The sequence below is a fragment of the Apostichopus japonicus genome, chromosome 18, assembly GCF_037975245.1.
Source record: "Apostichopus japonicus isolate 1M-3 chromosome 18, ASM3797524v1, whole genome shotgun sequence".
Taxonomy (NCBI): domain Eukaryota; kingdom Metazoa; phylum Echinodermata; class Holothuroidea; order Aspidochirotida; family Stichopodidae; genus Apostichopus; species Apostichopus japonicus.
The window spans coordinates 9,459,047-9,476,863 of record NC_092578.1 but is presented as its reverse complement, the minus strand read 5'-3'; the positions used below and the strand labels follow the sequence as shown (position 1 = coordinate 9,476,863).

The 17,817-nt window shown below is 36.4% G+C and overlaps 1 protein-coding gene and 1 long non-coding RNA gene across 3 annotated transcripts in view; both read left to right on the top strand.

Annotated features, from left to right (window-relative positions):
- Positions 1 to 17,817, top strand: part of LOC139958901 (tubulin monoglutamylase TTLL4-like) — a 47,727-nt gene that overhangs the window by 5,984 nt on the left and 23,926 nt on the right. For both annotated transcript variants that reach the window (XM_071956337.1, XM_071956336.1), the window contains exons 5-9: positions 454 to 564; positions 1,075 to 1,151; positions 1,894 to 2,088; positions 2,573 to 2,784; positions 17,182 to 17,304. In XM_071956337.1, the coding sequence (XP_071812438.1) occupies positions 454 to 564; positions 1,075 to 1,151; positions 1,894 to 2,088; positions 2,573 to 2,784; positions 17,182 to 17,304 (718 nt within the window). The remainder of the gene's footprint in view (positions 1 to 453; positions 565 to 1,074; positions 1,152 to 1,893; positions 2,089 to 2,572; positions 2,785 to 17,181; positions 17,305 to 17,817) is intronic.
- LOC139958922 (uncharacterized) lies at positions 2,804 to 10,657 on the top strand. Its single transcript, XR_011789904.1, has 3 exons — positions 2,804 to 5,878; positions 9,038 to 9,187; positions 10,052 to 10,657. It is a non-coding gene; the product is annotated as an uncharacterized lncRNA (long non-coding RNA).

Genomic DNA, 17,817 nt, shown 5'->3' with positions numbered 1-17,817 from the left:
GTAGTGTAATTAGGGTTATGGTTACCGTAATTGAAATGTGTCTCTGCAAATATAACCTGTCACCATGTGAAGGTCAAATATATATTCATTTTCACAGTCATTTCTCATCCTGTGCAATTCATTTGTAAGAAGACTTTGATATGAAATTTGTTTCAAAATGTTCAAAATGTGCTCTGTGATCTCACTCAAGAAAGGGTTTACTTCCTCATGGAAAGTAAAGAGAGGTTCCCAATGAACTCTGTTATATATGCAGCACTCAAGGATGAAGTCTGCTACTGATTGGTTTCCAAGAAGAAAAAAAATATAATGCTAGAGAATAGAGATCATTTCTAAGGGATACAGTGTCAATTAGTTAATTCTTATAATTTTGACTGAAATATTGGAAGTTTATGAAGTAGCTTTAAATGCTATGCAGTATCTAATAATTTTACTCTTGACAATATATATTTTTAGTTGTACCGTTACCGTGGGATCTACGCAAGCTGCTCAAGTGGAGGATGAGCACCGTGACTCCACACGTCGTGAAGAATTGCATCGCCAGATCGGGATTCCGAGCCACGAAAAGTAAGCGGCTGATTCTGTATTTTGTTCAGATTTCTGTAAAAGAAATTAAATTCATTTGCAAAAGTGAGGAACACCATTTTCATACAAGATAGTTGTAGTTTTTCTCTCAAACTGTACATTATGGAGACAATTCTGCCATTTTCCTTGTAGTCTGCCATTCTCCTTGAATTCTGCAATTTTGCCTCCACTGACCCTTGTAGTACCAGTTACTGACATAGAAACAACATGAACTTGCACATATCTTTGTTGTTGATGTGCTGACCTTAAGCTGGCCCCAGTGAGTCTTTGTCATTTTGATTGAAGGGAAATTCTACTGCAATGTCATCATTTGGACAATTCTTATGCTAATTATTTCTGCATGCACAAGAGACAATTTATTTCATGTTTTGTGTCATTTCAAAACATTGTGATAAGTTCCTTCGTTTGTTATTTGTTTAAAATTTTGTTTTAAATTTTGTTAGACCTTCAAAGTGTAGAATCTTCTTTAAACTTGTCAATGCTTTCTTTAAGAACCTCACGAGTGGTTAGGCTATTGGGGAAAACACATGAAAGGAAGTGGATTTCGAGCCATCAAGGACTATCAAAAGGTAACTAAATTTAACTTTTGAGTTTATATAGCATTATTTAACTGTAACTATTTCAATAACAGCAAGATCCAACTTAGTAAATGTAATGTTAAACAAAGCTGACTTCAAAATTTTCTACAAAAAGTGGGATTTTTTTCCCATTCAGTTGTGGTTTTGTAAGTTCTCGGGCATTCCTTTGATTTTTAAAATCCACATCATCTGTAATTTCTTATGAAAAAGTTCCCTCAAATAAGGACTGCAGTGTCCTTTGTGTTGTTTTCACAATGTCAGAGACCTAAAGACAAAAGTTGTCTATAAATGTCATGTAGCAATCTCTGTAGTACATTAAATTAAAAATAGAAAAGAAATAACTTGACGAACCTGTTGTTTGAAATTTTTATATACAGTTTGTCTATTGCAGTTTTGGAATTTCTTATTTAAATTGTCACATATATGTTCCAGCCATGGGTTGCATCCAAAGTAGTCATCTGTGCAGGGTTCTTCACCATGCAAAGAACCGTTTAGAGGGGTTGATCCCAAAAATAAGAATGGAATTTTTCAATTAACATCAAACAGATTTATCTTCCAGGAGTCACTGGTTCAACTATTCTTTCCAAAAAATGTTCGATATTTCAAAGAATTCTATTTGATTTTATTGTCAGTGTTTTACATTTTTCCTTTTGCTTAATAAAAACCTTTGACTGGATTGCAAATTTTTGAAAATAGGAATTGAAAACTGTTACAATCTACTTCTCTTCTCAAGATTAATCACTTTCCCGGCTCCTTCCAAATGGGTCGCAAGGATCGCCTTTGGAAGAACTTGTACAAAATGCAGCTGCATTATGGGAAGAAAGAATACAATTTTTTCCCCCAAACGTTCGTCTTGCCATTCGATCTGAAGCTTCTCAAGCGGGCCTGGGAGGACGGCAGCTCAAAGCAAAAGTGGATTATGAAGCCGGTGAGTTTCTCGGTGTTAATCGCCATTCTCTTCTGGTTTAATGAGAGCACCATTTAATGTTTAAGGAATATTCCGGTTGCATACAATGTAATATTTACCTTAAAAAGCAAACTATGCCACACTGTTTAATGGGAAACTCCATCTCAATATCTCGTCCTTAACTTGAGATACGTGTGATTGAATGTAACCTATTTTAGACTAGCTGAAACCTTCCATATCTCAGGAAGTGAAGCACAAGTAGGTTATGTGTGATGTCATCATTGCAAACTTGTTCTTCAAAAGCTTTACTTTCCTTTCTTAATCCTTCATGTTGATTTATCCTTGAAATGCGATAGTTATAGATCGATGGCTAAGCTGGCAATGTTCTCTGTATTTTGAATCTTATCGTGAAATTTTTGTAGTAAATTTTTGTAGTAAATTATTCATGATAGTGCTCCCCAGGTATCCTTCTTATTGGCTGTTTTTGCTGTCTTTTCCAACATAGCCTGCCTCTGCTCGTGGGATCGGGGTCCGTGTCATTCACAAATGGAGCCAGATTCCTCGCAGGAAGTCTGTGATCATTCAGAAATATCTCTCCAAGCCTTACCTCATCAACGGCAGCAAGTTTGACCTGCGTCTCTACGTGTACGTGTCTTCCTTCGATCCTCTGAGGGTCTATGTCTACGATGATGGTCTGACTAGATTCGCAACTATGAAGTAAGTCACCTTCCTCTTATGATTCAGTATGTATGTATTTTAGATTCTCCTGCAAGCAGGAATTTGCGAAGAAGCCATCATTGGCTTATCAAAGCCGCAAGCTGAACCGAAGTCAGTCTCTTAGATTCATATTTAACGTCCATGATTATGAATTGTCAATTGTCAACAACTCTGTAACTGGATGACATACATTAAAGACCAACTATGGAGGCAAATTTTTTTTTTGCGATTTCCATTAATTTAGGAGTTTACATACCCATAATCAACATGTGTAAAAAATAATCTTCGAAAACCTACTTTAACCCATCAAAAAACGACCACGAAAATGGACATTTTGGGTAGTAACGTGACATGAACCTCTGGAATGTCTGAAAACAGAGATTGACCCAAAGGAGCCTCTGGTCACCGTGTGACGTCATTGTTTGTATACCGCGAAAATCAAACGCTGATATAGGCACTGTTTGTACACAGATAGCGATCAATTGTACTGTTTTTGACTTCCAATTTCGAGCGTTTGAAAAGCTGTTAGCTTAAAACAAGAACACATGAAGGTTAACAACTAGTTTTAAGACAATTATAAGCAGAAATTTTAGTTAAATTGGTTATTTCATTAGCAAAATTTCCACTCAAATGGAAGCATCTTTTACATAGCGGAGCATCAATAGGTCCGTACGGTACAATATACTGTAGAACATGCAAGCAGCTTGGCGATTCCGTAATACAAAATGATCGCAAGATACCGTAAACTGAACAGAAGAATAGACCTAAAAGATGCCTCATGCGTGATATGTGACGGGAAAATGGCTTACGTTACTGTCAACGAATTACCAAAAAGACACTAAACATAATCGAACAACTACGAGAAGACGCTGACCCGAATCGACCAGGGTAGCATATACATGACTAAGCTTCAGCTGAACATGGTACTTACTCGTTTAAATATCCAAAAGTACAAACACAGAAAAAGTATCCTTTCAATAAACAAAATTTAGCAGTGAATATTCAAATCCACGTTTCTCGTTCAATCCTGGGCGAAATACTACCGTGACTCTGTGTAATTCCATAGAGTTAAGTCTAGTTGAAACAGGCCTTGACCAGTTACATCCCACAATCACAAGACAGTCACTAACGAAATAAAACGTCCGATCGCTACATAGAACCGTTTTTATACAACTCCTTGGACCATGCAGATGCCGGAATAAACATAACGGACAATATAACACAATGTATCACGAACTCACGATACTGGAATACAACAAAGGAAATAGATAAATACGATGAAATCCTACAGCATGACTATTTACACATGCTATGAGCCATACATGTACTAACAATGCTACCCTATAGGCACGGTATATACACGGTCATCTCTTACGGTAAATATTATACTGTCAATTGCGTGATATAATGTTACATGTAAGGACGTCCAGAGCTTGTTAACGGTCAATTTCACATTAGCTATGTCCGGCCATGGTCCAACACAGCTATCGACAGAATATAACTTTCGCAGAATGATACATTTGCAGCTTACACAGAGGCAGGGTCATGCATGTGGACTCATGGGCATGAGATACTCCGGGTGCTGAAAAATCTTTCTGCGTGGATCTCAAAAATTGATCCAAAGTCTGCGGCGTTTTACGTCGGTTCTTTTACTCGGAAATCTAAAAAAGCTGATGCTTTTGTTGGATGAGGTATAACTGCAACCTCCAACAACACAGAATTGTGGCATTTCGGGGGAAAAGGAGTAATATCGTTGATGTTTTTGGCAGCTCAAGTATACAACTTTACACACTAAAAGTATTGTTGTGAGTGAGGTATACAAACAGTGACGTCACATGGTCACCTGATGTCTTCGGAATGTTTCAGGAATGTCTGAAACAGGTTTCATAAAAAGCTGACTTTTCTTCCCATTTTTCACGTATTTAACGTCCGAAATTGGTAAAGTTAATTACAGCAATGTAATTGGAGTGAGTTAAGGATTACATACATGCAAAATGGTGGGATTTTATGTTCATCGAAAAGTCTCCATAGTTGGTCTTTAATCTCAGAGTGACTCGAACTCGGGCCGTATGATTGAGTAGCCTCTCTTTAATAGTAGTAGCCTCTCTTTAAAAGTAGTAGCCTCTCTTTAATAGTAGTAGCCTCTCTTTAATAGTAGTAGCCTCTCTTTAATAGTAGTAGCCTCTCTTTAATAGTAGTAGCCTCTCTTTAATAGTAGTAGCCTCTCTTTAATAGTAGTAGCCTCTCTTTAATAGTAGTAGCCTCTCTTTAAAAGTAGTAGCCTCTCTTTAATAGTAGTAGCCTCTCTTTAATAGTAGTAGCCTCTCTTTAATAGTAGTAGCCTCTCTTTAATAGTAGTAGCCTCTCTTTAATAGTAGTAGCCTCTCTTTAATAGTAGTAGCCTCTCTTTAATAGTAGTAGCCTCTCTTTAATAAAGAAATGATCTTAGGCAGAGTTCCTGTCTTTATATTTCATAGTCCATGGTTAAAAAGGGGGAAAAACAACTATTGCTGGTAATGTTTGGATATTCAGCTTTAACATATTCTTATGATCTGGAATGTTCCTTTAGGGCTAAAAGGAGGACATCCAATTATAAGGACATCCTTTACTCAGACCAGGCATGAATGTAAATGTCAATCAATTGTTTTATAAGTCCTAACGACTAATTTAAAAGCACACTCTCAGCTAGGAAATTTTTAGAGGGCGGGCCAATTTCATATGTTTCGATGGTTCACCGTTAATCACGTGACACGGTATTTGTAATACACTGCCAGTGTACAGTGTACCCTGTATGTAAATATACGTAATATATAGCACAGTTTCATGCAGTGGTAGCATAACACACGTAACGTGTATAATGCGGCCGCGTCGCCGCGCTGTTGAGGTGGAAGGCACAGGTTGCTTTATTGTGGGTCCCAATGCCAAAAGCAGTGACCAACAAAACGGACATGAAATTAAAAGTGTACTTGAGCTGGTGCTACGTACGTGGACTGGGTCTCCAGAAACGATCTACTGAAACAGAGATCGGGGATCGACAAAATGACCAATGCTACCTTCGCGGAGCATTTACTGGCATGGCAGATCATTCGAGAAGGTAGGCAGCAAATTATGCTAACGACTAACGTTATATATTCACTATTTAGGCTACTGCATACTGTTTTCCAGCCGAAGTGTTTGGTCTGCCGTAGGCTTCATTGTTATATTGTTCAATAGATCATGCTAGCTAGGCCTACTACTACCAGTACTACAAACTAAGGCAACTAATACACCGAGAGACATAGGCTAGTACAGTAGTAGTATAGTCAGTTTTGCGAAGTTTGGAACACTGCGAAGTTCGGACACCCCTAAGAAATACGCGATTTCACGATGAGACAACCTACAGCAAGAGCCAATTGCACGAAAAACTACGAAGCTACAGTTATTTTCTCTCCAAAATGACCCAACCATATCAAGTATAGTTTGGTGATTTATACCATGAGATATAGTTTTGGGGTGTTTTAAGGCTTTGGTGTCCGAACTCCGCAGTGTCCATGCACTGCAGTGCAGGCTGCTGTACAAACTGTAGCCTAGCCTAGGCCGAACATTTCATGAAGTGTTATTTATGCTTTTCTACTTATATTCGCCTACTAAGCATGATCAGTATGGAAGTGTGCGGTATCATGTGTTTGGTTTATGATTCGGTAGCTTTGCAAATATGAATAGGACTTAGCCTACATTAGTGTAATATGGATTTGGTAGGGAGATCTCCCCACAAGAAAATTAAACTCGAAAGAAATGCAACTTCTCATGAGCGGAGCAATAGCAAAAGTAGGACTACTGTAGCCTAGCTCCAGGCCCAGATTTATAAAATTATGCACCATGGAGAGCCTGCCTCAATTTGATGGTTATTCCTGTCAAGAGCATTTTTGATATGGGCATATTTATTTTGTAACTGTAAGTCTAGTATGCAATGAGATACGTGAGGGACGGGCCTATACGCAATAAAGTGACTGTTTTCATTTCCTACTCTACTTTACCAGCACAATTATAGAGTTCCTAGCAACAAATAAATTAGTCTGACAACTTGAAAATTTACTGCATATTTGCATGCATGGTCATTCTCAGTTATAGACTACTAATTTGTGTAGCCATTTCAGTTTTGTCTTTTTTTTGTCTGAGAATGGGTTCTTAAGTGGTGAAATAACCTCGAATCTGCTGAGCAATTCCAAGATGAATTAAGTTACTAAGGCATTGGGTTCTTTTACTTTTTTAAGTCTAATATGCATAGGCTAGGATATTTACTTTGCTTCACTTGTTTGTCAATCCGCATAGCCACTTTAGCTGTGGATGATTCTCCACTTGCAAAGAAAAAATGTATATACGCATTAATTTAAAGGCCGTGGCTATTCTTACGACTAGTCGTAACAATTATTTATAAACTATTCTTACGACATCGGCGAATTCATGCGCAGTAAAGTAAATAAAGCAACTGCGCATGTAGTAGGGGTAAACCTAACACCTAACCCCTAACCCAACCCTTAACCGGAAAATATTGTTACTCCTAGTCGTAAAAAGAGTACTCCTAGTCATAAAAATAGCCACGTTAAAGCAACTGTGCATGCGTAAAAGGGAATTATTGTTACGACTAGTCGTAAGAATAGCCACTTTGTAATTTAAACTCTTTCACCCAAATTAGAGTTTGCCTATAATACTCCCAACTTGGTATAGTAACTTAAAAAAAACGGTAGCGGCTTTTCCTGTAACTGTAGTGTAAAGTGATAACTGATATTACTAAGTTTTCCAAATTAATTCAAAACTCAAAAGCCTTCTCAGAAAGAAGCTACACTAGCTCTACAGGCTCCTTTGTTGAATTAGTGAAGGATAGTAGATATTGTTCACATGTTTATGCATTCATAACATGATAGTTTGCTATCATCGTTGTTTAATCATAAAATCAAGGACAACATAAACAAATCAATGTCACCAATAATTGTGAATGCCACCATTTTATGTTCGACAAAATTTATCACATTTAATTTAAAGGATACACCATGCATGGCACATTGACGGACACTGAAGCACATATTGTAGTTGTAATAACGCACCAAATATGCGCTTCATCGGACATGACGCACCATTCCGGGGGTTGTTGAGTCCGTCTTACAATAATTGATAATTTCATCATGATATAGAAATTAAAGACATTTGCCAAAATATAACAACATCGTAGGCTTCATAGCTCTACACATAATCTGATCATGCAGTTTTAAATATTATACAAAATGAAAATGATACTACTGATTTGTGAGAGAACTAGAATGGTCACCCATTTATATACCATATCATGTTTCTATAGTATATATCTTTTAAACACTTCATTGTTTAGGGCACACCTGTAGAATATTCCGTAATTTTTAGTCTTGGAAATAAGCAAAGCCTAGCTATATTTTTGAAAGCAATTATGCATTCCTGAACATGATGAAATTTGGTGACATATTAGTTTATGAGCAAGCCTACTGGGACATTGCCATTGTAACATCAAACGTTATGACATTTAGTGTATGTAAGGTATTAGTAGATGAGTTATAATACTGCAGGTGTATACTACTAACATAGAAATAAGAAATATAATAGAAATTGTTGCACATCACTAGTTTAGGTTTGCACTATATTAGTAAATGGACCATTCTTGAATACTTGCAGAGTTGACACTATACATACTGTAAATCATAAAGCAGATGTGATGAATTTATGGTGCCAATAGCAAAGTTCTGTATTAACTAGTAGTGTTATTACTGTTCTGTGTTTGCAAAATTGATTTGAATTTTTGACTATTTAGTGAAGGGCAAAATGTGGTATTCAGTAATTTATGTTGGAAGTTATATAATTCACACTGTCAGGGATTTGCTCACACTGGGCAGCTACTGTACGCCCAGCAGTTCTGAATGCCGCCCCGCACAAACAGTATTTAACTTTTTTCGCCCAACACTTTTTGATGATAATTTAATAAGTTTTACCATAACCAAAATCTGGGAGAATATATGGCACAGAATAGGAATAAAGCACCACCTAAGCATACTTCATGTGCCAAATTTGTCCATTTGGGGGGGGGGGGGTACCCCACCCATGAAATCCCTCTCCCAGGGTGTGGATCACACTACCGCCCAATCTGCCTGGCACTCAAATATTCATGAGCACTTCCCTGCTATGCGTACAGTATGCATTCTGATATATTATTAACTTTGCACATCCCGGTATTATTTGTCTTATTCAGTTGAAGGTGTGTGCCCAATTAAGAAACTCGAGAGGTTGGTATCCAAACTGATCAACCAGAAAAGATAACACCAGTTCCTCAATGAAAGGCCATGCCCAACAGAGGCTGATGCAGCAATGCACTCCAGCAGCTATACCCCAATGGAGACTGGTAATTTTTTTATGTACATACTGTAACCATTCCATGCTGTAAATAAGTCTACATTTTAACTAGGTCTGCAGTCTACTACTGTAGGACTGTATATGACTAACCAGATTTAGGACATTGGACACATTTATACATTTATTGTATTATGTTATATTAATGACATAGACATGTAGTGCTAAATATGGTGCTAATACAGCCACTGGAGGTCTGTAAATGTGAGAGACCCAAAAATGTTCAAACCCCACAAGTTAATGATAACAGTACCTGTAGTATTTTTCCTTATCTCTGAAAAATAAAGACATTTACCAATCTTGTAGAATGTGCTACCTACCTGTCTGAAGCAGTTTGTGTTAAAAAATTGCACATTTATTCTTTTCTCTTTATGTTTTCTTTTAATGTTTCATGATGATGTGGCATCATTCGTACATACAGTACAGTACTTGCACTGCTTAAAGATAGTTACTCTTAACTGCCTATACTGTAGTTGTCATCTGATCAGGTTGTCATGTGCATATAGTTTCATATCAGCAAAGACATTGACATTTTTGGCAAATTTTGAGTGTGAGCTATATTTTTAGTTTAACATGTTAGGGGCATCATTAAGGGGTCTACTTTCACCCAGATTTGAACAATAATTTTTAATTATTACAATGAATGCAAGTTACAATCTCAGTGAATAAACAAACATAACATTTATGCTGGCTCCAACCCAGTTACCTTGGCCATGAGCCTGAATGTCTCTTTTGCTATTAAAATCAAATAAATCATATCTTGGAAAATCATTTGAACAGGTATATCTTTGTGACACTTCTGTCCTCACACAATGCCTTAAATATGTCTTTTTTCCATTTTCATTTCACATTACAGATGTACAGAACATCCTTTAGAGGAACAGTACAGCACAGCATTGCGTTATGGCATGATGGATGTTTTGCAAGCAGATATAAGGGTTGGAACTGGAAGTATTTGTGTTGGATTGTTTCATTAATAAATGTGTGCTTCTCTACTTTACGTAAGATGATTGTCATATTTCTTGTTCTCCAGTGAAAGCTATGGATTTGCATAGTGAACGTTGTTAACATGGATACGGACAATTTTGAAATAGCTGATGTCAAAGCAGTTTCTCAGCTTACAGTATTTAAATACCATTCATCAAGGACACAAGAGTGGACAATGGGAGTAACAAGTATCCAGAATTTAGATATCACAAGGCTTCAAGACAATTGAACAAACTGTACCATAACAGACAACAACAAACATGGTGTCTCAGTGAAATGAAGTTACTAAGCTAGTGCAATGTATCATAAGAATTTATCTTCTCCATGGTGTCAAACATTGATTATTGCATTCAGTGCATTATGTATCCTTCTCCTTTCTGTAGTATTTATCATTGATTTGCATGTTCATTCATAGTGTAAGTAAACTACATAATTGATGTCATCAAAGTTACAACTGTGTCATATTAATAAACTAAATGATTGAATATTGGTTTCACTACATACTTTATTGTACACTATTTGGCTTTCCATGATAGTAATATCTGATCTTTTTAATTACTGTAGCTTGTTCAGTCATACCAGTAACTAATGTGACATTGATCTTGGGTTATTTATTGTTGGTACAGGATAACTTGTCTTTATTTTGTATTGTGTGAGATCAATTTAACATTTTGTGATGTCATAGAGTGTTGAAGAGGTACTCTAACTTGCAGCTAGTAGTGATAAAACAGTTCATTCAGTGCTCTCATGAGAACCCCAGTCAGGCCCAGTGGCAGATGGAGATAGTGGCAGATGGAGCTGTTTGAAATGCCGGGGACATTATAGGGTCTTCTGAAGTTTTGGCAAAAGTTCTTTTGCATGTAAAGCTGCTATACTTATCATGGAGAAGTTCCACAATGGAGGCATGGCGTCTCCTAGCCTTATTTGGGTATGTCCTTGCATTCCGTATTTGGAACACTGCCCTGCTATTGTTTGTATTGCTTATTCTAAAATTAGGTAAGTCAGTATTGTAACATGTTTTTATTTTTAACACATTGATTGCATCTGTACAGTTCTTACATTGAGTTCAACTACAATAACCATGAGCAGGGAAAACTTACCACTATGTCACTTGCATTTCTTAATGTTCAAGTGACCATATTCATACTTTAACCAAAGCATTTCTTTCATATTAGATAGTGTTTATGCAGAGTAGGTTACAGGATATTTTCAAGGTGGGCTATGTAGTATTGGCCCCAATTTAGCATGCTATAATTGCTAGAATATTTAATATGTTCCTAGAGGTCTTTACTTTCCAAATTGTTCTAAGGCATTCTAATTGAAAGCATAAGATTAAGATGCCTGAATGTACCAGTGAGGTAAATTTCCTGGAAGGTGGTAATAAAACCAGTTTCAAAACTTTGACCAAAGGTAACCATATTTGAATATCTGGTTTATTTGGGGCCAATACAGCATACTCTGGTCGAGAGTTGGCGTGGAAGCCACCATATGTTTGTAGTAATGCAGTAAAATGTAGTAAAGGCAGCTGGAGGAGTCCAGTTTCCCCCTGTGCCGAAGGTCATTCATCTTTTGGTTTTTTTTGGAGAACACTTTAACCTTCCCAACCACAGAGCTCCCAACTGACCCACAATTCGCGGGTTGGACCCACATTCTAACACCCAAAGCCCCTGACCCACGCAAGCATCCCAATAACCTGCATTGTAATTGACAAGTGTACATAAATTAATTGCATCAAATTTGGACTTTGCAACCATCATTTCTTTAGCATTTAGCATAATAGAGTATAAAACCTCCTTTACATCATCATTTGAACCTCAAATTAGGCTATATTTCATTTCAGCAGCGAACATTTTCATGCCACGGGCAAGAATGAATTATCACCTACTATTCAATTTATTGCATATTTCTCAGAAAATTTTGGGTGACAAAAGCCTTTCTAGGTGCCACCATTTTACATGTAGGCATCACCAGGATTCCAAAAAAAGTAAAAAGGGGAGGGAGACACCCCCCATTTACCCCACCCCCAGGATGGCAATTCGTGGCATGGACCAGCATTTGCCTTCTCGAGAGTTGGGAGCTATGCAACCATACCATTAACGACATGTCTCTATAGGCCCAAGGGATTGAATCCTTGGGTAGCCGTCCTGAGCTAGTGCGAATCAGCAGAGAGAGGTTGTGAATGCAACGCCTTCGCACCAACCTCATGGGCTCAACAATCAGGAAGGACATGACTAACTTTTCTTCATTCCCCCTCCTTCTCCCCTTGCCCCCCTCCCCCATTACTCCTTTTCTCATAGTTTTTCCACCCCTTTTTCTCTCCACACTTTTCTGTTGTTGTCCTTCTCCAGTTTATTTCCTACCCATTCCCTTAATCCTCTCTTTGTCCCTCCACTGTTTATCTCCTACCTATCCTCTTCCCCTGTTGGTTTTTATCTTTCATTCTTCTCTCCATCCCTTGTCTACTAATCCCCTTACATCTATCTCTTTGTGTTCACCACGCTCATTAGGGTACACGTTGTCAGTCCGACACGTTTTCAGTCCGAAAATAAAATACACGTTTTTAGTCCGTAAAAACGAGTTTTCACTCCGAAAAAACGTTTTTAGTCCGAAAATACAATCCACGTTCTCAGTCCGAAAAAAACGAGTTTCAGTCCGACACATTTTCAGTCCGAAAATAAATACACGTTTTCAGTCCGAAAATAAAATACACGTTTTCAGTCCGAAAAAACGAGTTTTCAGTCCGACACGTTCTCAGTCCGAAAATAAAATCCACTTTCTCATAAAATCCACGTTCTCAGTCGGAGCTTAAATATATACTGTTCATTATATATATAGGCCTATATATTATTAAATTATCATATATATATATATATATATATATATATATATATATATATATATATATATATATATATATATATATATATATATATGAGTTGTCTGACGATCGCTTTAATGCATGAAACTCCGAGTTACAACTACTAGTGTTCCATGAGTCTCAACTAGTATCAACATATATATATATATATATAGTTATATAGTTATATATGTTGTTTCGGATAGAATAAGCTGAGGAAAAGGTGAAGAAAGTGTTTTCCCTCAAGGCAGTATGCTGTTTGCTAATTAATTTTTATACTCATATCCAGGTCTCGCATAAACCCCATGGGAGTCCGTGCACAGTTGGGGGGGCGGGGGTAACCATTCCCTACATGCGCATGTATACGTTACGTTCGATGTATATCTGTAAATCTGTAAATGTTTACCTGCATCTCATAAAATTTGATTCGCTGTTCTTTTTATGTAGGTAACATTGAAAACGATATAATTAACATAAATGTTCAGTGACGGGATACAATATTGAAAATAAATCTTTATTTGCACATAATAAATTATGTTCGTTACAAGTATATATGAGGACGCGATAACTTTTAATAATATTTTAATACCTACTTCTTTCTTTTTCTTTCTGGAATACACACGTCTACGCGGAAATATTATATTCAAAACTGAAATAATTAGTCATATGATACAAACCATTTAGACACTTTCAAAATTAATCATCAAAAAAGATGATTTGTTTCTAAAAGATCTCTCTACATTTTCCTTCAAAATTTTCTTTGTATACCGTAAATAGGCCATACTGAACCTTGCTCATTTTTATTAATAATAGGCATATATGCAAAGCAGTGATAAAGCCATATGACGATAAAAAATATCAATAAAGAAACTTTATAAGAAAATTCTAAGAATAGATATATTTAAATCAAAGTATATTTACAATGCTTGTGGTGATAATAATAAAAAAATTGTAATAATCTAAAGAGACAGCAGAAAACCTCCCCGTTTATACCGTATTATGTTGAGTTTTGAAGTTGAGTTATATTGCCTGTTGAATTACTTGAATGGCCAATATATATGAACATTTCTGTCTCAATAGATACATCTTACTGAGAGTACAAAGGCCGCACACATGAGTTTGAAATCGATTATCTCTAAACACCATAAAAGACAATTAAAAGGAACAACAAAGGGTTTCTTATCGTCATGTGTTTCTTTAAACTGATCATTGTGTACAAATTATCAATCTTGATAGAAGCAACCACGGCTTCAAAATTCTACAATATTAAAAAAAAAAAGTCGCTCGCTTCAAGATTATTACTACCTCATAAAAAAATCATAGCCCGAGTTTAGTTCATTTTGTGCGATTACTGATTTTTAATTGTTCCTCTTGTAAATATATAAGACGAAATGAACCATAATCCTCGGCTCCTCGGTCGAAGAGTCTTGTCAAGTCAAACTTAAATTAACGTTACGTTGATAAATGAATCAATTATTGCTTGCCAGTGTTTAACGACAAGGCTTTCTTATAGCCTTTTCTGAATTGCATACAAGATGACGGTTGTATTATTGCTGATACGTATTGTAGAAGATGTAGAGAAAAAGTATCGTATATGAACAAGATTATCGAGTTCGAGGGCGAGGGGGATATAAGAGGGTGAGAAGGGGGTGAGGGGTGTAAGAGGGGAGAAGGGGGTGAGGGGGTGCACGAGGCCGAGAAGGGGTGAGGGAGTGTCCAAAATTACATCAGTTAAATGTTTGCTTTATAATCATTGCATTTAGAGGTCTAGTTATGATCACATTTTCAAACATTTACGCCCCACCCTCCACCGTATAATAATAATAATAATAATAATAATAATAATAATAATAATAATATCCCTGCTCCTAGTATCCCTGCTCCTAGTAGAATGTGTCCAATTGTAAAAATAACAATTTACCTAGTTTGACGTCAGGTCTACGAGTCTATGTGTGAGTCTGAAGGTTCAGTTTATGGATGGGGGGGGGGTGACTTCCAAGGGCAGTGGTACACTTAACTTTGGTATGAAGGGGAAAACCACAAATCACCTAAAACTGCCCCAACAAAGTGGACCTTCTGTGCATTTTGTACTACATATTCAAGTATTTGAATGTTGTTTTATTAAATTGCAAAAATAGCAACAACAACAACAAAAAAATATATATATACACACACACATATATACACACATATATATATATATATACATATATATATATATATATTTATATATATATATATATACACACACACATATATACACACATATATATATATATATACATATATATATATATATATGTATATTTATATATATATATATATATATATATATATATATACACACACACATATATATATACACACATATATATACATATATATATATATATATATATATATGTATGTATATATATATGACTCATAACTGACAAATAAGGAGTAAAGTTTTAGAAAATATATTGAGACCTTCGTCAGCAATACTTGGCAGTTGAATGAAAAGTACAAAATGTAACACAATGAAAGTATGACGCTAGGTAAGTGTAAATTGCATTGATGGAATTAGAACCAAATAAACCATGACTATACAGGAAGCAGATTAAGGAGCAAAGAACGGATTACATATGTTTGTAACTGATAGTTGTTAAGGGGTCCCAAGTATTTGTTGAGACCGGCGATGTGAGACATAATACGAAAGATTCAATCGATTTCTTTACTACGAGTTCGGGCTGTCATTGTTTATTGGTGGTATTATGGCATTAAAACTGCATGCTTTCATTCTCCAACTGAAAACGTGTATTTCATTTTCGGACTGAAAACGTGTATTTCATTTTCGGACTGAAAACGTGTATTTTATTTTCAGACTGAAAACTTTTCGGACTGAAAACTTGTCGGACTGAGGGGTGTACCCCGCTCATTAACCCGTCTGTATTATGTGCGTGTTTTTTCTACACAGGCTCTCTGGTGGATAAGCTGTTTGCTCACAGTTTTATTTTATTTTGAACTCAAGTATTGAAGAACGTTAGGCCAGAAGCAAGTCGTTTCGTCAAATAACAGTACACAAGCAGCACACATTCAGTCACATGTTTATAGAGAATTACACGACGAAACTATTCGCATTTTAGTTCTTCAGCAATTTCTCCAACAAAAATCGGCAGCATGAGATCATACGGGCCCATATGACTTTCCATAACAACTACCTGCTCCTACGAGCTGGTATAGCGTTTTCCCAGCAGTACAATATGCACTCTTCCATATAGCGAATCAAAAAATTGCGTAACTCGAATAGCACACAGTACACAGTGTGCCTATAGGTTACGCAACACTGAGAGGCAGATTAGAATCTCGGAAACCGGATACCTTCGCGGTAACGGTACCCATTTGCGTATTCTGTTTATAGCTAAGGATGAGAATGCCATATTAAAGAAATGAATATGTTGCCGCTGTGAGAAGAGGGCAGCATTGTTTTTATTTTTTAATCGGGGAATACGTTGAGACAAGATTTTAGATTTTAGCAATTTCCTAGCTGAGAGTGTGCCTTTAAATATGTTCTTTTAACTTCACATGAATAGCAGAGCACCTGTGGATGACATTCTTCACCACATTTCATTTTTTTGTCCTTTTAATAAATTTGTAGTGCAGGTGTTCTTTTAGGCCATTGAAGTCTTCTTACACCTTCTTATTGAGTCTATTTTGTTGTAGCTGAGGAACTGATTTAATAGTCTGGGTGTTTGATCTAAGTTACAGTCTAGTGATGTGTTTTGGTATAGACATGTACAAAAGGGATACCTGTGCTGACTACCTAAGTGTATTGAATGGTCAAAAGCTGTACTAGTGCATACAGAGTCACAGTTTAGATTTGCTTTTTGTAAGCTCAGAAGGTCCATACAGTGTATGTAATGACCCATATATGTTTTATTATATTTTCACAAGACAGACTTCAAAGTTCCATCTCTCTGAGTCTCCTTACACATTCCAGATGCACATGACTTCATCTGCATCTCATCTGCATTTTCATCTGCATCTCATCTGCATATCTCTTTATATGACGAACACAAAGTCGTGTGGAAAAACTATTTTAGAGAATAACTGTGTTCAATTATCGCTTTGAAGCTACATAGCTTTTTCTTTGTTTTCTTCAGGTATTCTTCATCTATGAAGAGTTTGAACAATAAGTACATGCACTTAACCAACTACAGCATCAACAAAAAGAATACAGAGTTTACGGCTAACGATGACATCTTGGCCTGTGAAGGTCACAAATGGTAAGTAGCAAACCTGTGAGCAGTGAGGTCACAAGAGGTCACAATACAGCAACCCATTGAGATCATCTACTTTGTATTTTTTTGATTTGATAGAAAGATTTGCCAGAATTTTTTTGTTGCTATTATATCAGTTCAATATCCAGTGAGTTGTAAAGTTCTTGGGTAATGTCATATACGTTACTGTTTGGAATCCTTCACTTGTCCAATCTAGAGAGCCTAACAAAGTCTGAGCCAGCTGCAAAAGTTCACTTGGATTCATTCATTTTTAAAGAGAAAATGATGTAAAATTCCCTCTTGCTATTATATTTTGTGTAAAAGTAAGTTGGCATGACGTTTCGATCCTAGCAGGATCTTCAGTGGCTAAAAAAAAAAAAAAAATTACACAGGCTCTCTAGTGGATAAGCAGTTTGCTAACAGTTTTATTTTATTTTGCTATTACATTTTGTAACAAATGTCTTGTTTAGACACATGGTAAGGATCAGTTGGCATATGGGAAGATTGTTTAATTTTCCT